The following is a 24,067-nucleotide window of genomic DNA, read 5'->3' on the forward strand; positions in this document are numbered from 1 at the left end:
GAAAAAATTCCTTACTGACTCCAAGATGGCAATCGGACCAGTCCCTGGATCAACTTGTACTGAGAGCTATCTCCCATAACCCTGTATTCCCTCACTTGTACTGAGAGCTATCTCCCCTACCCCTGTATTCCCTCACTTGTACTGAGAGCTATCTCCCCTACCCCTGTATTCCCTCACTTGTACTGAGAGCTATCTCCCCTACCCCTGTATTCCCTCACTTGTACTGAGAGCTATCCCCCTACCCCTGTATTCCCTCACTTGTACTGAGAGCTATCTCCCCTACCCCTGTATTCCCTCACTTGTACTGAGAGCTATCTCCCCTACCCCTGTATTCCCTCACTTGTACTGAGAGCTATCTCCCCTACCCCTGTATTCCCTCACTTGTACTGAGAGCTATCCCCCCTACCCCTGTATTCCCTCGCTTGTACTGAGAGCTATCTCCCCTACCCCTGTATTCCCTCACTTGTACTGAGAGCTATCCCCCCTACCCCTGTTTTCCCTCACTTGTACTGAGAGCTATCCCCCCTACCCCTGTATTCCCTCACTTGTACTGAGAGCTATCCCCCCCATACCCCTGTATTCCCTCACTTGTACTGAGAGCTATCCCCCCTACCCCTGTATTCCCTCACTTGTACTGAGAGCTATCCCCCATACCCCTGTATTCCCTCACTTGTACTGAGAGCTATCTCCCCTACCCTTGTATTCCCTCACTTGTACTGAGAGCTATCTCCCATAACCCTGTATTCCCTCACTTGTACTGAGAGCTATCCCCCCTACCCCTGTATTCCCTCACTTGTACTGAGAGCTATCCCCCATAACCCTGTATTCCCTCACTTGTACTAAGAGCCATCTCCCCTACCCCTGTATTCCCTCACTTGTACTGAGAGCTATCTCCCCTACCCCTGTATTCCCTCACTTGTACTGAGAGCTATCCCCCATACCCCTGTATTCCCTCACTTGTACTGAGAGCTATCCCCCATAACCCTGTATTCCCTCACTTGTACTAAGAGCTATCTCCCCTACCCCTGTATTCCCTCACTTGTACTGAGAGCTATCTCCCCTACCCCTGTATTCCCTGACTAGTACTAAGAGCTATCTCCCCTACCCCTGTATTCCCTCACTTGCTAAGAATCCATCCAGCCCCTTCTTAAAGCTATATAATGTATCAGCCAGCACGACTGATTCCGTGAGAGAATTCCACAACTTTCCGAATATTTAAACGGATCCTCCCTTCTTCTTTTTTTTTTTTATTAACAATTCTTTTATTGACTTTTAATGTGCATAGTATGCAGTATATTGTTTCCATTATCTTTTGCTTGTTGTACAGAAAGTAAATAAAATACATTAACAACTTAACCATAATAACTTTGCAGTGTCTTTTTGTTAATACAAATATTGTTCATCATTCAACCTTTTCCTCCCTTCTTCTAAACGGAGTGGGTGCCCTCGTGTCCGTTGGAAGGACCTACTGGTAAATAAAGCATTAGAAAGGTTATTATATGATCCCCTTATATATTTATACATAGTTATCATGTCACCTCTTAAGCGCCTCTTCTCCAGTGTAAACAAACCCAACTTGGCCAGTCTTTCTTCATAACTGAGACTTTCCATACCCTTTACCAGTTTAGTTGCCCTTCTCTGGACCCTCTCTAATTCAATAATGTCCCGTTTGAGCACTGGAGACCAAAACTGAACAGCATATTCTAGATGGGGCCTTACCAGCGCTCTGTAAAGGGGAAGAATAACCCCCTCCTCATGTGAATCTATACCCCTTTTAATACAGCTCAAAACCTTGTTTGCCCTTGCAGCTGCTGCCTGGCATTGCTTGCTACAGCCAAGTTTATTATCTACAAGGACTCCAAGGTCCTTCTCCATTATGGATTTGCCTAGTGCAGTCCCATTAAGGGTATAAGTGGCTGCATATTTTTACATCCCAGGTGCATGACCTTACATTTATCCACATTAAATCTCATCTGCCATTTAGTCACCCAGATTGCCAGTTGGTCAAGATCCTGCTGCAAGGATGCCACATCCTGGATAGAATTGACTGGGCTGCAGAGTTTTGTGTCATCTGCAAACACTGATACATTACTCATAATACCCTCCCCTCATTTATGAACAAAAGTGGACCCAGTACAGAACCCTGAGGGACCCCACTGAGAACCTTATTCCAAGTAGAGAATGTACCATTAACAACCACCCTCTGTACCCGATCCTGTAGCCAGTTTTCTATCCATGTGCAAACGACTTCACTAAGACCAATAGACCTTAGCTTAGAAAGCAGTCGTTTGTGGGGAAAGGTATCAAATGCTTTGGCAAAATCCAAATAGATTATATCTACTGCATCCCCACTGTCCAGCTTTATTCTAACCTCATCATAAAAAGCCATGCTGATTACTGCTCATAATGCCAATCTCCAGTATGTAATTTTGTACGTGATCCCTTAACAATCCTTAAAATATGAGAAACAAGGGCCACTGCAATTCTGCCCCAAGCTCTCTCAGTATCCGAGGGTGTATTCCATCTGGCCCAGGTGCATTTTTCACATTTATTTTGTGTAACCCTTTAAGCACCATATCCTGTGCCAACCACTGTGTAGCTGGAGCTGAGGCAACAGTGCAGCTATTGGGTGGGACTTCGCCCTCTGGCTCCTCTACTGTATACACAGAAGAAAAGAACTGGTTAAAGGAGAATGCAAGTCAAAATTTAAAAAGCATACTGCCCCATAGTCCTCCTATTGTTTAGTAAAAACGCCACACTTTTGGCTCACCTAATCAAATATTTACTCAGTTACACTTACTTCACATTGTCTAGAACAGGCAGCCATCTCTAAAAAGGTATTCTCCCTTCCTTTCCCTCCTTGCTTCACACTGCACATGTGTTTCATCCCCTCCCCTCTGCCAGATCCGCTTCTGATTGGCTGGTGGGCATGTGTAGCTCAGAACAGGAGACAGGATCAAGTTACACACATGCTCAGAGAATAGGAAGGCTGCCGCTGGCACCTACAGGAAGGGGAGAGAGATTTCAGTGATGTCACTGTAGGCTTCACACTGCTGTAGGCTGCCAGCACCATATGTCAGAGAAGCAAGCAGGGATCTGGGAATTTAGATATGCAGTAAGTACTTAAAAAGAATGCCTTTAGACTTACTTTTAATTTATATTAACCTTTCATTGTCCTTTAAGCACATCTGCCTTTTCTGTATCCGCTGTAACCATATTGTTACTATAACTCAATGGGGCCACACCCTCATCCTGCATCTTTTTACTATTAATATACTTAAAAATGTTTTTGGGGTTAGTCTTGGCCTCTGCCACGATGCGCTCCTTCCGGATTGCTGTTTTACAACACTTGTTATAGTGTTTATATTCATTAAACGCAGCTACTGTCCCCTCTGACTTATATTTCTTAAGAGCTTTCCTTTTTTCCCTATTAACTTTTTTTACCACATAGGTTGATTCTTAACACTTCTACTTTTTCTTATTATATGGAATAAATTGAGAACAGTAATGATTTAATATAATTTTAAATGACAACCATTTCTGCTCTGTGTTTTTATCAGAAAACATAATGCCCCAATCTATGCCCTGAAGCGCTGCCCTTATGGAGCTAAAATTTGCCTTCCTAAAATTCAGTGTCTTTGTTGCCCCCGTGTAAATTTGTTTCCCGCACCAAACATCAAATGAAATAACATTATGGTCACTATTACCCAGGGGTTCAACCACTTGCACGTTTGCTATACGTTCTGGGTCATTAGAGATCACTAGATCTAGTATAGCATGGTTCCTGGTTGGCTCCTCAACAACCTGTGACATAAAGTTGTCATGCAGCAAGTTTATAAACTTGTTCCCATTTACTGTCCTGGCAGTACTATGGCTCCAGGGTAATTAAAATCCCCCATTATTATCACTTGCCCCAAACTAGCAGCCTTTTCTATTTGCAACAGGAGCTAAGCCTCCTCCTCTTCGCTTACATTAGGGGGTCTATAGCATACCCCTACAATTAATTTGGTAGATTCTTTACTATCTGTGAGAAGCTCAACCCATAAGGATTCAGCTCCCTCTGTTACCCCCATCACTTCCTCCTTAATATTTGCTTTTAATTCCTGCTTAGCAAACAGACACACCTCCACCTTTTCTATTGCCCCTGTCCCTCCGAAACAATGTGTAACCCCCAATATTAACTGCCCAACCAATCACATCATATTTCTGCTCCAACGCTAGTACCATTATTTTTTTTTTATAGTTTTTAATTTCTTACAAATAAGGGTTGCTGACCCCAGCAGCTAAAAAAACCATTGTTCCGCAAGGTTACAATTCTATTATTTTTACATTTTATTTATTATCTTTCTATTTAAGCTCCTCCTATTCATATTCCAGCTTCTCATTCAAACCATTGCAAGGTTGCTAAAATAAACAAGATCCAACCAACCAGACAGATGTTAAAGTTCCAGTTGGGAGAGCTGCTAAACAAAAAGCTAAATAAATGAAAAACTACAAATAATAAAAAATAATTGCAAACTGTCATAGAATATCATTGTCTCATGTTAAGTTAATTTGAAAGTGAACTACCCCTTGAAGAATTGGGAAAGCAAAGTCTTCCAAAACCAAAACCAATGAGTTTCTTACATTAAGTCCTGCCATGTTTTATGGGGCATGCCCTGGGGGCATTATATATGGAACTGGCATGTCATGTGACATGTTATGTGCTATATATGAAACTGGCACTACATTTATCCTTCAGCACTACAACATTGCCCTGCACTCTAGTCCAGTAACTCTGTAATATCCTGAGCTCTAGTCCAACATGCAGTGCTCTGCACCATACCTTAGCATTTATACATTGCCCTGCACTTCTGTTTCATTCTAAACTGTAGTCTAGCACTTACAAATTGTGTGGCACTCTAGTTTAACATTCCTATATTGACCTGCACTCTTGTCCAGCACTCTTACATTTCTTTGGCACTACTACATTGGTCTGCACTGTAGCCCCACACTTTCACATTGCCCTACACTCTAGTTCAACATTCCTGAATTGTCCTACGGTTCAGTAAAGCACTTCTGTCTTGGCCTTCACACTTATCCAACACTTGGCCACTGCCTTGCACTTTAGTTATTATTATTATTAACATAGAAAGCCCTTCCCAAAAGAGCTTACAATCTACAAGGAGAAAGGGTTAAGACACAAGGTGTGGGAGCGGGCAAGACCAAAGTTGTGAGAGGTGTGGCGCAGGTTATTGCTTTTAGCAGCACACTGAGGTCATGTTAAACTAAATTATGGTAAGCTTCTCTAAATAAATGTGTTTTTAGAGATCTTTTGAAGGCAGAGTGATTGGAGAAAGTCTGACAGACTGTGGGAGCGAATTCCAGAGAAGGGGGGCAGCCCTTGCAAAGTCTTGAATGCAAGTGTGTGAGGAGGGAATGAGAGAGGAGTTGAGGAGCAGGTCAGGTCAGTAGAGGAGCATAACAAGCGGCTTGGATGGTACCTAGAGATAAGTTCAGAGATGTGGGGTGGGGCAGAGTTATGGACTGCTGTAAATGTGAGAGTCATGAATTTTATCCTGGATGGTAGGGGAAGCCAGTGCAGGGATTGGCAGAGTGGCACGGCAGAGGAGGAGCGGTTGGAGAGGTGTATGAGCCTGGAAGCAGTATTCATTGTTTGTTCAGTACTTCTGCATTGCCCTGCACTCTAGTCCAAAACTCATGCATTGCCCTGGACTCTAGTTCAGCTCTCCTGAAGAGTCTTACAATTCAGTAAAGAAATTTGGTCTTGGCCTGCACTCTAGTCCAGCACTCATGTATTGCAGTGCACTCTAGTTCAGCGCTCCTGCATTGTCCTGCAGTCCAGTACATCCCTTCTGCTTTGCCCATGAAGATTCTTTACTTGAGCTCTCATTTCTACTGTTACAACAGCCTGTACATCCTGATGCCTGTAGCCTGTTTTTGTTCCTGAACTGTTTATTGTACTCATCTCTTCTGGCAATCAGCAGGAATGATCTACCCTTTCATTAGCACAGGTTGCAAGAAGTTCAAAGCTGAATTGTCTGCCTGTATATTATGTGAGGTCAGCTTGTTCCAACTTGAATATATCTGATAAATTAAGTGTGTTAAATGTAATGTAATGGGTTTACACTATTTTGAAAACTGCATTAATTTCAGGGGTACCAGGGTCTGGATAGGAATTCAAAATAGGCCCTGGTATTGCAAGTACACAGAGGCACAAATAACCCTCCAATATCTAGTATAAATAAATGTAAATGTAATGTAGCTTCTTCAGTTCTTTACATTTGCTTCAGTTGCTTTACATTTATTTATACTAGATATACCATGACCTGGATGAATGAAAATCTTCATAGACAACCCTCCAATAGTGACTGTCTATGCAGAGGTGTCTTGGCTCCTGGTGCTGCCCTGGGGATGCTGCTGTGGCATTTGCCAGGATCTACAGATTGCAAGTTCGTGCCTGAGGGCTACAAAAATCAGAAATAACATTCACACTTTAAGGAATATTTTCCTGTAAAACATGTTTTTTTCTAAATGCATCAGTTACTAGAGCTTCTCCAATAGAGCATACAGATTTTTTATATCCAATTGTTTTAAATTTGACATGGGGCTAGGCATGTTATTACTTTGCCAGGTGCCCATGGCCTTGTGCTCTGATAAACATCAGTCACACTTTACTGCTGAGCTGCAAGTTGGAGTGATATCACCCCCTTCCTAGCAGGCAAACAATGGGAATTCAGCAAGATAGCAGCTTCCAGTAGATATCAGCATAGAATAGCACTCAATAGTAAGAAACCAAAGTCTGACTTGGGACTCCTCCATGGGAGTTGGAGAAACAATAGGTTGCATGAAACCAGTTCTAATGTGTAGCGCTCGCTCTTTCTGAAAGCTCAGACTCAGGCACAATGCTGATTTATTTTGCTTTTTTAAATTTTAGCAACATTAAGGGAACAGTCCCTTATAGACAAACAAGAAGAGAGAGTCGAGGGGAGTAGAGAGAGGAGAAGAAGAAAAAGAGAGGGAAAAGAAAGAAAGAGAGTGAGCTGGGGGGGGGAATATAAGTCAAGGGATTCAATTTGTACTATTCTCTTAACAATGCAATACCACTACGCTGACTGTTCAGAATCTGTTAAGGTGGTGTGTTTGCCATAAGCCGTTATCCCTATATGGCCTCAAATTTGCCTGGGCATCCATGAGCTTGGTATACCAGTTTCTACTTTGGTAGAGAGTCGTTTATAAGCTTTTTCCAAAAGTTCAGCGGGGGTGGTCCAGTGTAGTAGTAATGCCTTTTTTGGCATAATATAGCAGTTGCAGGTAGCATAATTTAGCTGGAGGCCTCAGCTGTAGGGTTTCCATTATGCCCAGTAGGCACAGACTGGGTGACAAAATATTGGGGAGTGCTAAAGCTGACTCAGCATAGCCAAGCACCTCCCGCCAGAATCCCTTTACTCCTGGGCATTCCCACAAGACATGGTAAAAGGATCCCACCTCGTTAAGACATTTAGGGCACTGGTCAGAGGCCCCAGGGTATTACATTACATTACATTAACATTTATTTATAAAGCGCCAACATATTCCGCAGCGCTGTACAATAAGTGGGTTACATACATTGGACATACAGAGTAACATATAAAGCAATCAATAACCGATACAAGAGGTGAAGAGAGCCCTGCCCAAAAGAGCTTACAATCTACAAGGGTATATTCTGGCCACTCATTGTGGGGTGAGATACACTCTTTTAAGGTATTTATTCTGTACATATCTATCTCTACTATAGATGGTAATTTGGGGTACCTGATTAAGGGCGTCTTTCCACATCTCTTCCTCTAAATCTGGTATGTCTTCACACCATTGTTGTTTAACCTTGAGCTGTTGGGTGGTATTTTTTTTTAAAGGTAAATTTTTATTTGTTTTACAAAAAATCAAACAAAACAATAAGATAAGACATGAGTATTGCCATACATTTTGTTATAATAAATCAATACAATATATTACAGTGTGTGCATTATTTCACTTCATGTTAAGGTTATCTACTGCTGGTGGCGAGTCGGTGTACTGATATGGTTGGTGTTAGACTATGGTAGAACTATGGGTCCTCGGGGACTGGGTTGCACCAGACACTCCACACTTTTTCTAACTTGTCCACTGCTCCCCTGGTTTCGTATGTGAGTTTAATGAGTGGGAGGGCATTATCTACATGTTGGGTGGTATTTGTTTGCATTAGTACAATGTAGTTATACATTAGTACTTTTGCCAAGTCAGGTCGGTGGAGATATCGCTCCAGCGTGGTTTCAGTGATGGCTACCGGCCTTATGGGGAATTGTGACTGGTATGCATGTTTTAGTTGTAGGTATTGGAATATCATGTTCACTGGGAGTTGAAACTCGGCTTGGAGTGTATTGAATTGTTTACATTCCTTTAAATAGTATTTAAACACAATGGTGTTGTTTTGGCTCTAATAAGGATTAATTATATCTTATTTGGGATTAAGTACAAGGTACTCTTTTATTATTACAGAGAAAAAGAAAAACATTTTTAAAAATTTGAATTATTTGATTAAAATGGAGTCTATGGGAGATGGGCTTTCCGTAATTTGGAACTTTCTGGATAATGGGTTTCCGGATAAGGGGTCTCCAAGGAAAGTCTCCCATAGGGCTCAATGGCACTCTGCAGCTCCAACCTGGCCCAAGGAAAGTCTCCCATAGGGCTCAATGGCACTCTGCAGCTCCAACCCGGCCAAGGAAAGTCTCCCATAGGGCTCAATGGCACTCTGCAGCTCCAACCTGGCCCAAGGAAAGTCTCCCATAGGGCTCAATGGCACTCTGCAGCTCCAACCCGGCCCAAGGAAAGTCTCCCATAGGGCTCAATGGCACTCTGCAGCTCCAACCTGGCCCAAGGAAAGTCTCCCATAGGGCTCAATGGCACTCTGCAGCTCCAACCCGGCCCAAGGAAAGTCTCCCATAGGGCTCAATGGCACTCTGCAGCTCCAACCCGGCCCAAGGAAAGTCTCCCATAGGGCTCAATGGCACTCTGCAGCTTCAACCCGGCCCAAGGAAAGTCTCCCATAGGGCTCAATGGCACTCTGCAGCTCCAACCCGGCCCAAGGAAAGTCTCCCATAGGGCTCAATGGCACTCTGCAGCTCCAACCCGGCCCAAGGAAAGTCTCCCATAGGGCTCAATGGCACTCTGCAGCTCCAACCTGGCCCAAGGAAAGTCTCCCATAGGGCTCAATGGCACTCTGCAGCTCCAACCTGGCCCAAGGAAAGTCTCCCATAGGACTCAATGGCACTCTGCAGCTCCAACCCGGCCCAAGGAAAGCCTCCCATAGGGCTCAATGGCACTCTGCAGCTCCAACCCGGCCCAAGGAAAGTCTCCCATAGGGCTCAATGGCACTCTGCAGCTCCAACCCGGCCCAAGGAAAGTCTCCCATAGGGCTCAATGGCACTCTGCAGCTCCAACCCGGCCCAAGGAAAGTCTCCCATAGGGCTCAATGGCACTCTGCAGCTCCAACCCGGCCCAAGGAAAGTCTCCCATAGGGCTCAATGGCACTCTGCAGCTCCAACCTGGCCCAAGGAAAGTCACGATACTGAAGCTTGAATGAATCCGAAACTTTCGTACTCGGTGCAACAATACGATTTTTTTTGCGACGGCGCCGAAAAAGTCGCAAAAAATATACGAAAAAGTCACGGCTGTAATAAAAAAGTTGCGGCGTATACGAAAAAGTCGCAACGGCGACAAAAAAGTCGCAAAAATACCGATCATTACGAAAAAAACACATTCGGACGCATTCGAAGCGTTCGTGCCTTAGTCAATCTCCCCCCTAGAGTCACTATTTTCTCTGTGAAAGCTTGTACAATACATATAGAATATTTTGGCAGACTTAAATATCTGGGTAAATGCAAACAGGTTTCCAAAATCCTTTGAAATAGTCTATAGCCACAATTTTTAAAGTGGAACTAAGCTTTAAAAAAATTAATATGGTTAAAAATGCTGTAATTTATATACTGAGCAGAGGAATTCAGCAGCCCTATAACAGTAATGATCCAGGCCTTAAAAATTGTTCACAGCTGCATCCATTACTCTACAGGCAGCAAAGTGATAAAAGCTATTTATTTATGGGTTGTTAAGGGATACTGCCCTGGGGCAATGCCTAGTGTTAGTAAAATGTCTATATATATATATATATATACAGGTATAGGACCCGTTATCCAGAATGCTCGGGACCAAGGGTATTCCGGATAAGGGGTCTTTCCATAATTTGGATCTCCATACCTTAAGTCTACTAAAAAATCATTATAACATTAAATAAACCCAATAGGATTGTTTTGCATCCAATAAGGATTATTTACATCTTAGTTGGGATCAAGTACAGGTACTGTTTTATTATTACAGAGAAAAAGGAAATAATTTTTAAAAATTAGAATTATTTGCTTATAATGCAGTCTATGGGAGACAGTCTTTCTGTAATTCAGAACTTTCTGGATAATGGGTTTCCGGAAAAGTGATCCCATAAATCCACCGATTTATTTTTAGGGCTTTATCCCACAATTTCAGTCTGAATGTTTTAAAAGTATGATCAATATCTGAATATTCAACAGATGAAGATTAAATCTGAATGTGTATGGCCTGCTTTACTTGGCCATGTGCCATTCAGATAGGAAAGGGGGTAAGCAGGGGTGGGCTTGCCTAGGGCAGCGACATCTATAAATGCATACCCCCCAACTGTCCCGTTTTTTGCGGGACTGTCCCGGTTTTTACAGCGCATCCTGCTGTCCCGGATAGTTCAATGAATGTCCCGCATTACGGAAATGTGGGACATTCATTGGACTATCCGGGACAGTGGGATGGGCTGACTGGAGCCGAGCCGAACAGGTCCTTTTATAAGGTTATGCCCTTGTGTACGTGTGACGTCACATGTACGAACAGGGCGCAACCTTATAAAAGGGCCTGTCGCTGCCGCACAAGGAGCCGAATAAGAAGCAGAGCCGCAGAAGAAGAAGGAGCGTCTATGGGGGGCACTTTCTATGGGGGGCACTGTCTATGGTGTCAATTGGGGCACTGTCTATGGGGTCAATTGGGGGCACTTTCTATGGGGGGTACTGTCTATGGGGGTACTGTATATTGGGGGTACTGTATATGGGCCATTGGGGGCACTATTTTAATTATATTAAAGGAATATTTTTTGAAAAAAAAAGGGTGTGGTAATTGGGACGTGGCCACAAAAGTGGGCGTGGTCAAAAATTGCCACGCTGTGCGCACCAAATCTTTTTGTCCCTCTTTTCATTTTTTAAATGTTGGGAGGTATGATAAATGTGGTGCTGCTAACCCCATTTAATGAAAGTAATATTGATCCACTCCAAGTATTTTTCAGACTTTATTACATGTTACTTTTCAAGTGAAAAGGTTGCCATCTGGCCTGTATTTAAGCAGTCCGGCAGGTAAAAATGATCAGGGCCGGATTTACCAATTGGCCGCCCAGAGGCCGCCCCCGCTCGCACGCCCCCCCCCCCGCAGTGCACATGCGTACAAGGGGAGGCGGGGTTTACGCGTGCATGCGCGAACAGTGCGGGGCGGGGGTTCGCACGCATACGTATGCGCTGTAGGCCAAACATGCATACAGAGCAGTGGGGAGAAGTCCCCATTGCTCCGTATGGGGACAAAACTTTTACAATTTTGGTGCGGCAGGGCGGTATGCCGCCCCCAGGTTTCTGCCGCCCTAGGCCTGGGCCTTTGTGGCCTCTAAACAAATCCGGGCCTGAAAATGATGCTTCTAAAGACTAAATCATAAGGTTCATACCTGACAAGATGGGGTAGCTGACTAAGGTTGCCACCTTTTGTGGAAAAAAATACCCGCCTTCCTATATATTTATATTCTTTTCCCTATTAATAACATTGAGGTCCAGCAGGTGGCATCCCTATAGCTAACATATCTGTTGAGGTATGACTTCCATATGATATTGAAAGGGATATAATGTCAGAAAATGTAATTCTGCTTCATTTTTTTCAAAGGGTTGGGCCACAGAACAGGAAGATATAAATCAATTTGCCTTTACATATAACCTTAAAATCATTGCACACATGTAACATATTAGTTGGGCCATTGTTTATAATGATATTTCTTTTCATTACGGTGGAAACAGTATATGGGAGGAGATGCCCTTTAACCTTTAGACTTGAACCACCTCAACTGGAAGCTCCCTGGCTGTTGTTTAAAAACAGCGCCTAGAATCTAAATGGAACACTGGGAGTTATAGTCAAAAAAGCGCTAAAAACCCTACAAATAAATATAGCTTCCTTAGAATTTGCTAGACAGCAAACTACATGTCCCAGAATGCAACTGCAAATTACTTCCGCCACCCATTGGGATGACGGGAATTGTTGCTGCTCTCAGCGCTAAACAATATGGAAAGAAAGCAAGCAAGACTACAATACCCACCATGCATTGCTGCAGTCAGCCAATAGACGATGACTGCCCTCCCACTTACCCGGCTTCGGATTAAAGATGGCGGACCAGAGTGAGACAGCAGCGGGTGATCGGCTTGAGGAGGATGAAAATGGACATGGCCACTGTAGCGACTGCGAAAATGAGGAGAAGCACAGCTATAACCAAGGGTGAGTACTCTCTTCCCCGCCACATCTAGCTAATGTTTTTGTTAGCATTTAATGTATCCCCCGTGATACATGTAGCGAAAAGCTGCGCGTCAGCCATTGGTTGAGGACAGGGAGATCCCCTTATGGGATTGGTCGTGGCCGCTGTCATTCGGGTATCTGGGCACACAAACCGATTAATCGTTCTATGCATAATCAAAAGCAGAAGAAGATCTGTGATTATTGGGGCTATTACACTGGGGCCACAGCCTGGGTCAGAAGCCTACTGACCTATAGAAATGGGATATTAAGCAATGTTTTCTTTCACCTTATTTTAGATAGTGGCCACAAATTATGCCTTTAATATCTGTAGAAATAAAGGCCATACTAAGCTAGAAACAAACCCAGGCCTTTGCTTTACTGTGAATGGGTAGACACCTGCCTGTTTTACCAAACCCTTCCAGCTCTCAGTGTGAAAAGCCCTGTAGGGTTGTGCTGTGTGGGTCGTGCTGTGGGTCGTGCTGTGGGTCGTGCTGTGGGTCGTGCTGTGGGTCGTGCTGTGGGTCGTGCTGTGGGTCGTGCTGTGGGTCGTGCTGTGGGTCGTGCTGTGGGTCGTGCTGTGGGTCGTGCTGTGGGTCGTGCTGTGTGACATGCTGTGGGTCGTGCTGTGTGACATGCTGTGGGTCGTGCTGTGTGACATGCTGTGGGTCGTGCTGTGTGACATGCTGTGGGTCGTGCTGTGTGACATATCATTCGGCTCTCTGTATCTATTTAATGCAGACTAGCTGAGCTACATATCCAGTACCATCCAGGCCAGAGCAGGTGCCGGGCAGCTGAGGTTTTCACATCAATGTTCAGAGGTCAGGCCATCAGGCTGCTGATGTGGGTGTCTGAGAAGCTTCTCTCAGTACAATAAATCCAGTGGACGCATGGAGGGTGCCACAGACTCTTTCCCTTTCTTTGTTCTTATCACATCCAGCATCTAAAAGTCTCTACTGCTGAATGATGAATATACACAGTGGCCTGGCAGCAGAAAGATAAACAAACCTGCCTTACCAGCTATGGATCCTTGGTCACGGTTGCCCCAGTGTGGGCTAGGGTACCAGCCTATTCTCACCCTTGTTACAATCACAATGTGGGGAGGTACGTTACGTTTATGGGGGTATGTAATGAAATTCACCGCATTTACCCAGGCCTAGCAAAAAATCAGCAGGTTGCATTTACTCGTAACCTGTAATACAAACATCTTATTGGTTGCTATGCTTTATTACAGCTGGGCAGACGTAGCAGCCTTTGTTACATATGGGTAATATTTTTATGGGGGGGGGCGGATTAAAGGGCAAAGAATCTGGTGTCAGAACAAAGAACTGAATCTGGATAACAGGTCCTATAACTGTATTATAAATGCAATCAACTCTTGGTGGATGCTGGAATTTGTAGTGGCAACAAGTGCAACCTCTCTGCCTATGGAAAGCTGTATTTTTCAACACATGCCCATTATCCAAACAGCTGATAAAAGCCTGCCTTTCTCTGGCACCATCGCTCTCACGTGGAAATAGACTTTAAATAGGTCCCTGTTTTAGCCTGCAGGCACAGAGGAGCTAATAGGATTAGCAGGTAGGTTTTTCTCTGTGCGAGGGATTTCTCCTGCTCCCATCACCAATCCCTATACCTCCCCTTCTGTTGCTGGTTCTGTACTCTTTCGAGGCTTATTCATTCTGTGAACTGTTTCACATATTTGTTTTTATATGGATGGACTCAATTGTTTGTAATTGTGTACTTATGGGCAGATTTAGCCTTTGTCCTATGGTCTAGCTCAGTTTGTGTTAATGGTAACCTAGGGCAAGTTCTCTCCCTGTGCCAGAGGCTCAGAACTAAAGCTGGCCATGCACGTTCAGGTTTCAGTCTTCTTCTGCCAAACGTTTGGATATTGATTTTACGTCTAAGGCTGATGTCCCACGCAGAGGTTAGCCGCCCGCAATAGATCTCTGCTACCGTGGGCGACCGGCAACAAAGGCAATCTCCAGTCGAAAGGCCTACGCATCACTGTTTTTTTTCTGAAGTTACACATTTTCCTCTTGCAGGCATGTGAAATTGTAGGATAAGGTACTAAAAATAACAAATCGGAGGTTCTAAACATAAAATAATTGGCAGACACCAATCGTGCTAAAGGGATGTCCCAGAAATGCATTGTAGGTCCCCCAAGGATATCAATATATGCACAGATTTTATCATTATCCAACCGATCGACTAAATGACTGATCTCCATGGTATGAAAATGATAAGGTGATAATTCGGAGCCCACACACTTGTCCGCAAAGCATTTGAAATGTTTCATACAATTATATTGGTGCGTGTATGGCCAGTTTAAGAGTGTCTGCTTGGGATTGTGCCAGAATTTGATTGGTCAGGTTATTAGGAAGTCCAATTACAGAGCAACCTTTATACAGTTTGATTAGAAAAAGGCCAAATGCCAGATATCTGCCGTGGGAAGGTTCCAGGAGTTGTACTTTGTTATCGAAAGGGGGTTACAGTTGTGTCCTACTATGTTATGTTCTGCTCAATGCCACTTTGTGGTACTTTAGCCATTGCACCTATTTAAACCCTCTTAAGGCTAACACTGTATAGAGCCACCCCAGAATACCAGATACTCCATCTGACAATCATCCTAAACAAAGGACAACTTCACACCAACAGCTTCTTAGCATATGTCCATGACATGCAGGGTATCCATTGTATTAAGGACAATTTAATTGAAAATACCCTTAGCAACCAGTAAGATGCCTGCTTTCATTATTTAAACAAGCTAATTGGAAGCAATGGGTTACTGAGCCTCGCTCGTTGCTCATGTTACCCCATGTTTCTTGCAGCTGGCATAATCTAGTATATAGTGTGGAGGTGCCCAGGTTCTTTTTCCTGACACCCAGTAATGTGCAACGCTGTTCTCTGTTTCAGCTTGGGCGATGAGAGTGGAGGAAAGAAGAAAAAGAAGCAAAAGCGGAGGAAGGAAAAGAGTGGAGGGGACAAACTAGAAGCTGCTGAAGCCCCGGTAAATATCCATTTATTAGATGGTTATACTTTGCTGACTGCCGGTATGGCGCTGCTGTGCTCTCTCTGGTAACACTGGCACTTTAAGACAACCCTATTAACCCATACCAACCTACAATCAGATCTTTTGTGCTTAAGCCACACCCCATTTTTTTTTTTCTCTCTTCTGAACTACCGGTATATATTTTTTCTAAAGCAGGAAAGTCCCTAAACTGCCTTGATTTTTTGTGTGTGCTGTTTATTTGTCACCCCATAGAGATGAATAGGCTCTACACATACAGACACACATGGTCCTGCTGTCTGACTAGCCAAAATCCATAACGTCATCCATATACAAGAGCAGGTTGTTTAGAGTTGCAATATCTAGTAAACTACTTTTTGCTAATGTATCTCTGAAGACATGATTTTTTCTTTTTTAAAGATTTTATTTATTTATAGGACAAATAAATAAAATAAAGTAAATGTAGAATTGATAAGAGTGCTACTCTGAGCACTACAAAATAATAAAAAAAACATTTAATAACACAAATGACTTTAGTTACAGCTTTGCCACCTTCTGGTCAGTTTCATGTAATGATCCAGTGGAGAACCTTGGAAAGGTTAGGAAATACATTAGAAACCTCAGATAATGTTTCTAAATGTCTTACTTTATCAGAGGAACATCAGACCAGCTCTCTCTGACAATTTCCTTGACTACTTCATGGTCAGAAACTGACCAGCAGGTGGCACTTATTTTAGTTAGTGTATGGGGTAAGATCTGTGTTTACTTTTATTGGCAATACATTGGTATGTAATATAGGAAATGGTTACTTGTTAAATGACACACACAAGTAGAACAATAGAAAGGATCCTTGATGCATATTACGTACGTTACAAAACTGTACAAAAAATTGTGCTATTATAGTGTAATGGGGGTTGCTTGTTACTCTATATACTTGAATATAAGCCGAGGTACCTAATTTAACCTAAGATTGGAAAAACTTATTGACTCGAGTATAAGCCTAGGGTGGGAAATGCAGCTGCTACTGCTAAGTTTCAATAATCAAAATAAATACCAATAAAATTACATTAATTGAGGCATCAGTGGGATATTATTATATTATAATATTTATTTCAAAGAAAAACAGTAAACTAGTTCTGTAAGTGAAGAAGAGGGTCAACAAAAACAATATGGTATCAACAATGATACTTTAAGAGTACTACCCCCTTAGCTCAATCAGCAACCAAGCTAAAACACAAAGAGTTAAAATCCTTTAAAACTATATATAGTTTATATAGAATATAAAGTGCAATGTCTAGTGCAGAATGGGAGAGGTGAGGATGGTAGATGAAGCAACTGGAGGTGAAAATGTTGCAGCCAGAGTCTATAGAAGGATGCCTGTGGGTAGAGCATAGAGAGAAGGGGACAGTTGAGGCATAAAAGATCAGAGGGTGTTAGTCTGGAGGGATTCATGGCACCCGACTTGAGTATAAGCCGAGGGTGACTTATCAGGCATATTTTGGGTGCTGAAAAACTAGGCTTATACTCGAGTATATACAGTAATTGTTTATGGGTAATTGGGGCCGTAAAACATCAAAGCCACCAAACCAAGTGAGGATCCAGTGGATGTCTGGACTTAGTAGTGGCAGTAGTAGTAGGCTTTTATGGAAAGTGTGTTTAACATCTTCCTGTGCTTGCTCCCTGTGCTAATATTTTATGCATTTAAAACTGTATTGACCATCTATACCATATATGTCAAACACAAGGCCCGGGGGGCTGTTTTATGTGGCCCTTGGTGAGTGTGTCTGACCATCCAGCCTGATCAATTTCCATTTTCCTCACATAGTAACTAAGACTCAGGGGTATATTTATCATGCTGTGTAAAAAGTGGAGTGAAGCATTACCAGTAATGTTGCCCAAGGCATCCAATCAGTAATCAGATTTCAACAGTAGCAAAGCATCTATTGGCTGCTATGAGCAACATCACCGGTAATGTCTTATTAATAAAAAATTTGGCCTGCGACTTAGCCTGGGTTTTAGATTTCGGCCCCCTTATGTGATTGAGTTTGACACCCCTGATCTATACTGTACAAAGCAATAAATATTCTTTATGTATAAACTGTAACGAATCTGAAGATTATCATCATACCCCTAGACACACAAGTGTCTCTGTAAGCAGTAACATGCACTTCTAACAGTGGTTACAAAATTCATTCACCTTAACAGTACATATTTCCCTTAATATCTTGGAAACTTAAAAAATAATAATGAATGTGAATTGCAAAAGTGCTTACTTATCCTTTAACCAGTGCTATTCGGGTGGTCGCTGTAGGTGGCTGTGCCAGCATCCACTAAATCATCAATAGCTTTTTGACATAGAACATGAATGTATCCGCAATCTAGTTTTATTTTGGATAAAATGGCATCCACTAGTCCTAGCAGGCAAATATCTAGTGAGCAGGGGCATGGGAAGGCAACTCATTATATTTCAACATGTCCCTCTAGTACAGGGATCCCCAACCTTTTATACCCGTGAGCCACATTCAAATGGAAAAAGTGTTGGGGAGCAACACAAGCATGGACAAAGTTCCTGGGGGTGCAAATAAGGGCTATAATTGCTTATTTAGTAGCCCCTATGTGGACTGGCAGCCTATAGAAGGCTCTGTTTGGCTTTACACTGGGTTTTATGCAACCAAAACTTGCCCCCAAGCCAGAAATTAAAAAATGGGCACCTACTTTGAGGCCACTGGGAGCAACACCCAAGGAGTTGGTGAGCAACATGTTGCCCCCGAGCCACTGGTTGGGGATCACTGCTCTAGTACGTAGACAAGCCCAGGTTATATGACAGAAAGCTGCCCCTCCACCTCTGAATTTTGGGAACAGTGCACCAAGATCACACTCTCTATTTTCTACGACTGGCGGTCAAGATTTGTTCTTTATCTGGAGTGTGGGAGAGACATGTGAAGGTTGAATCCTGCTGAAATAGGCGGAATCCCAAACCAAATCCTGGTTTTGCTGCATCTTTCATTTTTAAGGCTACTTACTTCTCCAATGGACTGGTACTTAATAAGGGGGAAAACCTTATCTGCCCGTACAGGCTATGATAAACGTACTTATAGTTACTATGCCACATATTCTGGGTTGCTGGCCATGTCCCCAGCAAAACAACCTCCTTGTGAACTTTTTGGCGGTTAAATTCTGACTCTAGTAATCAGTTTCTCAATTATTGTATGTCCTTAATCTCCAGGTGAACACGCTGCCTGCTGAGAGAATCCAAGAAATCCAGAAAGCCATTGAGCTGTTTTCTGTTGGCCAAGGACCTGCTAAGACAATGGAAGAAGCCAGCAAGAGAAGTTACCAGTTCTGGGATACCCAGCCTGTTCCTAAGCTTGGTAGGTGCTATATACAGGCATCTTTTGGGCACCGGTACTAACCCAGTGTTCTATATAGAGTGGAAACTTTTGAGGTGGCTTGTTTAAGAGGGGTAGGTGGCTTATAAAACAGGGAATGTAAAACTGGGTATATTCTACTCCAAAATAGTAACCATAGCAATGGTGTTTTTCTTTCACTAGCCTTACTCTAGCCTTAACTGTAGTCTTATTCTTCTCATGTTTTTCATACAGTATGAAACATCTTGTGCTCAGACTGGTATTTTAATGTCTATTACTATACTTATTGCTTTTATGCAGTAGGAGAATTGCAAATCACCAGTTGCACCCAAGTGACTAATGCAAACATGGGCAACACAGTGGTAGGCTGTTCAACAATACATTGCCACTTGGGAACCGCTGGTGCAAACAGTGTTGGAGCAACTATTTTAGCCTTATTCTTCACCAAAGTACATCTGATAGGGCCAAACTCAATGACAGAACCCTGGCCTTATATATAGTTTCATGTCAAATATTAGGCCATGCATCTATAGAAGTATTGTGAATTATCATATTTATGTACCGTATGTGAACTTTGTATACATGTTGTGCATGCTGACTGCCTGTACACATAATTTTTGGGGCAAATTAGCTATGGTAGGCAGGTAAGCAGATGATCAGGCGCATAGAGACAGGGACACCACTTTTTCAGGCAAAAACCACAGGTTTATTTTGGGCAAGCTCTTCGCAACATAAAGGTCATGCCAAACATTTCATCAACAGTTCAACCAAACATGTTCAAAACGTGTCCCTTCTTTGGGACTCTTACCTTCTAAGGTAATTCTCACACTCGTGAACACTCAGTCTACTCACTTAGCCCTGCTGTCTCTTCCCGCCTGGGATACCAGCTTCTAGCACACTTTGGCTTCTCACCAAGCCTTGCGGACTCCTCTCAGCTCTCAAACACCTGGTCACGACTCCCTCTGCTCCTTGTAGTGGCAGGCAGCCCCCTAGTTCCTCCGGTAGTTCCTAACACAGGCCGGCAGCCTTCCTGCCCTGTGACTCCTTCACACTGAGCAGCCCCCAAGTGTGAGCACACTTTTTTTTTTTTTATCCTCTCCTGCACTAAGAATCCCCCGCAGTCCACATCAAACATCTCCAATGTACCCTCTCTCTTACATTTTTAGGAAAGAATGCTGTCTTTCCTAACCACACTGTCACAATCTATATTCATGAACTGTATGTGACTTTGTATATATGTGTAATCATGTAATGTATGTGACTATGTGCAGCTACTATACTTTCCTTTTGCTTTACAGGAGAAGTGGTGAACACACATGGCCCCATTGAGCCAGATAAGGATAATATTCGCCAGGAGCCTTATACCCTTCCACAGGGCTTCATCTGGGATGCTCTGGACTTGGGGGACAGGGTGGTGGTAAGTTAGCTTTTCCATAATTGACCACACGTTCCTAGAGGGCATCCAAGTTTCCTTCCTATATCCTCCTCCCCATTTAGCTCGCATTTAGCCTTACATGCCATATTTGAGCCAGACACAAGATTTTATTTATTCACCGCCTTAATTCTTTTTCTCTTTCTCCCACTTAGCTGAAGGAGCTTTACACTCTACTTAATGAGAACTACGTGGAAGATGATGACAACATGTTCCGCTTTGATTACTCCCCTGAATTCCTGCTCTGGTAAGGACCCGAGAAGCTTTTCTTCAAGTAACGTTTTCCTACTTGTGACCAGCCCTAACTTACCAGTTTGTAGGACTGATCCAAGTATTCCTTTCTTCTCACTAGGGCACTGAGACCTCCTGGCTGGCTTCCCCAGTGGCACTGTGGTGTAAGGGTGATCACTAGTAAGAAGCTAGTGGGATTTATTAGTGCTGTCCCAGCTTCAATGCATATCTATGACATGTAAGTACCTCTCCTAATATACATTAAATAAAGTTTGTTTTTTTTAGTGTTTTTTTTGACTGCAATGACAATTTTCATGCAATAACTGCAGGTTGTTTTTAAACATTTTAGATCCATAAAAAGTCACACTATCTTGACAGTCGCACACATAAATACCTTTCTTAGTGTGTCATTTAAGTCTTACTGGCCAGTTGAAATAACTGGGGAAATCTCTTGCTTGGTGTAGAAGTGGCATTGGCAGGTTATAGTAATGTGTTGTTTGCATCCCAACTAGAACCAAAAAAATGGTAGAGATCAACTTCCTCTGTGTTCACAAGAAACTGCGCTCCAAGAGGGTGGCACCAGTTCTTATCCGTGAGATAACACGTCGTGTCAACCTTGAGGGTATCTTCCAGGCCGTCTACACAGCTGGAGTGGTACTGCCTAAACCTGTGGCTACCTGCAGGTACTGCTTTTCTTGCCAGTCAGGATAGGTCTATGCACCCTGTGTCCCCTCAGCCTTAGTGAAATGATGGCAACCCACCATAAATGCATTCCTATGTGTGGTCCAAGATTAGTTTAAATTGTCATGCTGGTACTGGCTGATCGCTTAGATCTCTCTAAAGTATTGTTGCTGTTCCCCGTTAGCCCCATATTTACTTGATCATTGCCCCTCTTGCTCATTCTCTTTACTTCTGCTGGCCATATTGCAGGTACTGGCACAGATCGCTTAACCCACGCAAGCTGATTGAGGTGAAATTCTCCCATCTAAGTCGTAACATGACCATGCAAAGAACCATGAAGCTATACCGACTGCCTGAGGTGGGTGCCTCTAGACCCTGCATACACTAAATAGCAAACACTTGAACTATAATGTCTCATTTATCTGCTGCAGTATTAGACATTCAAATAGAAAAATGGGTAAGTAGGAATAGTCTGTATGAAGTTTTGTATGAGCCCCAAAACTAATGAATGAAGTTTCCCCTTTGTCTTCTAGACTCCTAAAACTTCTGGCCTAAAGCCCATGGAAATCCGGCACATCCCTGCTGTGCACAAGCTTCTGTCCCAATACCTCTCCCAATTTAACCTGGCCCCCTGCATGGATGAGGAGGAGGTCCGGCATTGGCTGCTCCCGCAGGAGAACATCATCGACACCTATGTAGTGGAGGTAAAGTTCTATCTTGCCCAAATTGTTGAGAAGCAGGTGCTTTATGCTCAGTTTGGAAAAATTCATTCAGACATTGGATGTGAATGCTCTGATCAACACAGTTACACTCAACCCCTGGAGTGAAATGTGAGTAGCAAGTGTGTGATTCATTGCACATAAATGCATTGATGCGTTACTCTCTTCCAGACACCAGAGGGCAATATAACAGACCTTCTGAGCTTCTACACTCTTCCCTCCACCATCATGAACCACCCGACGCACAAGAGCCTGAAAGCTGCCTACTCTTTCTACAACGTTCACACCAAGGCGCCTCTGGTTGATCTCATGAACGATGCACTGATACTGGCTAAATCTGTGAGTGTTGCACTGTGGTATGGAAATGGGGCTCAGATTATACTTGGTAGAGGGGAATAGAAAGGAGAAACGTTCTGTAGATGGCATCTAAACTCTGACCTCTGTGTTTTTTTCTGTTATTTACAGAAAGGGTTTGATGTGTTTAATGCTCTTGACCTCATGGAGAATAAAACTTTTTTGGAGAAACTAAAGTTTGGTATTGGGGATGGAAATCTGCAGTATTACCTGTATAATTGGAAATGTCCCAGCATGGGGGCTGAGAAGGTAAGTAGCATGCCAAAGATGGGCATAGAGTTTGGCTTTTATAGGTAACCTAACCCTAGCCCAGTCCATACCACCCTCAGATGATTATAATACAATATTGCCCTATGTATGTGCTTTCTCTGTTATTAGATTTTCTACAGATTATGGCTTTTCTTACTCTGCCTTCATTAGACCAGTAAATGCCAACATTTAATTGGTTGCTGCATACTGAAAGCCCTGTTTGAGGATAACTTTAACTTGCTGATTCAAGCCCTGCAATTGGGAGCTGAACATCTTATGATGTAAAAGCCCAAGATGATCTCTAAATTCTTCTCTTTTCAGGTGGGTCTGGTTCTACAGTAATCCACATATCCTTTTTGCCCTTTGTCTGAAGTGGATAAGGAATTATTTGGGCTGCCAGCTGCTCCCCTTACCAGAGATCGGTCACAGGAGAGTCAGATCTAGGAACTGAGAAGAGTTTGACTCCGGAGCACATCCTACTGTATTCAGGGTGGGGAGACTGTGGGGATAGGGTTGGTCCCTCCTACTTGGCTTGGATATAGATTTGTTTTTTTTTTTTCTGGAATTTCTATCACCCCACCAAACCCTGCTGTGAATATGACTGCTCCCATTTTTCCTCCCCTGGCGCCGGCTGAATGGTGGCGCTATGGCTGAATATTAAAGTATATATTATATATATATATATGTACATTGGTGCCTGTGCTTGATCTCTTGACTTGGTGTGACATACAAGTGCTAATGTTTCTAAAAGGTCACCATGTCCTAATACCAAATTGAACTTGTTGCAGCCATATTAAAGGGGGTGTGGCCGTTTCCTGGAGTGGGGGTTGCTTAAAATAAACCATATTATTTTAAAATGTTTTTTTTTTTTTTATTTTATCAATTAAGTTAAATGCTTGTTACTAAATAAAATAAAGATTTGCATTGCAAAGCCCTTTGGTGATTAGACACAGAGTAAATCTAATTCTACACCATTAATTCTGTATACGGTACTTACCCAGTCTGTATTAAAGGAACAGAAAACCTCACAATGGACTGGTGCCTGTTTGCATTACTCCCACCTGGAGCCGATGGTGGTTTGGTAAATATTGGCTCCAGTACATAATGATATCAGTGGAATGTTGGCATTGATATGTGAATGATGTATAATATCTATATAGGCACGTGAAACATAAGTCCCTGCCCCTGTAAAACTTACACTCTAATGTCCCTGGGCATTTAGCATGTCTGTAGGAGGAGCTCTGGTTCCAATATTGCAGTAAATACTGATAATTAACCTATTGGTTCAGATCCAAAACTGGACCCTTGTGCTTAGAGTGGGTCCCAATGATCTCCTTTGAGATTGTGATGTTTTTTTCCCCCTATATCTGAGAATAATCATCACAATAAGGTGACT

The 24,067-nt window shown here is 43.0% G+C and overlaps 1 protein-coding gene across 1 annotated transcript; it reads left to right on the plus strand.

Annotated features, from left to right (window-relative positions):
* The first annotated feature begins 12,447 nt into the window (after nucleotides 1-12,447).
* nmt1 (N-myristoyltransferase 1) lies at nucleotides 12,448-23,699 on the plus strand. Its single transcript, XM_002935521.5, has 12 exons — nucleotides 12,448-12,612; nucleotides 15,544-15,637; nucleotides 18,864-19,008; nucleotides 20,304-20,422; nucleotides 20,593-20,684; nucleotides 20,790-20,906; nucleotides 21,181-21,351; nucleotides 21,599-21,707; nucleotides 21,883-22,053; nucleotides 22,240-22,407; nucleotides 22,534-22,671; nucleotides 22,993-23,699. Exons 1-12 carry the CDS (start codon nucleotides 12,503-12,505, stop codon nucleotides 23,011-23,013), a joined length of 1,455 nt encoding a protein of 484 aa, XP_002935567.1. The 5' UTR covers nucleotides 12,448-12,502; the 3' UTR covers nucleotides 23,014-23,699.
* The last annotated feature ends 368 nt before the right edge of the window (nucleotides 23,700-24,067 follow it).

This window comes from Xenopus tropicalis, chromosome 10 (genome assembly GCF_000004195.4).
Source record: "Xenopus tropicalis strain Nigerian chromosome 10, UCB_Xtro_10.0, whole genome shotgun sequence".
Lineage (NCBI taxonomy): Eukaryota > Metazoa > Chordata > Amphibia > Anura > Pipidae > Xenopus > Xenopus tropicalis.

Excerpts from the sequence above, each read along its gene's own strand:
- nmt1 (XM_002935521.5), top strand. The coding sequence starts at position 12,503 with ATGGCGGACCAGAGTGAGACAGCAGCGGGTGATCGGCTTGAGGAGGAT. Across the intron at positions 19,009-20,303 it reads CCAGCCTGTTCCTAAGCTTG|GAGAAGTGGTGAACACACAT; the intron begins GTAGGTGCTATA and ends TTTGCTTTACAG. Across the intron at positions 22,054-22,239 it reads TCGACACCTATGTAGTGGAG|ACACCAGAGGGCAATATAAC; the intron begins GTAAAGTTCTAT and ends ACTCTCTTCCAG.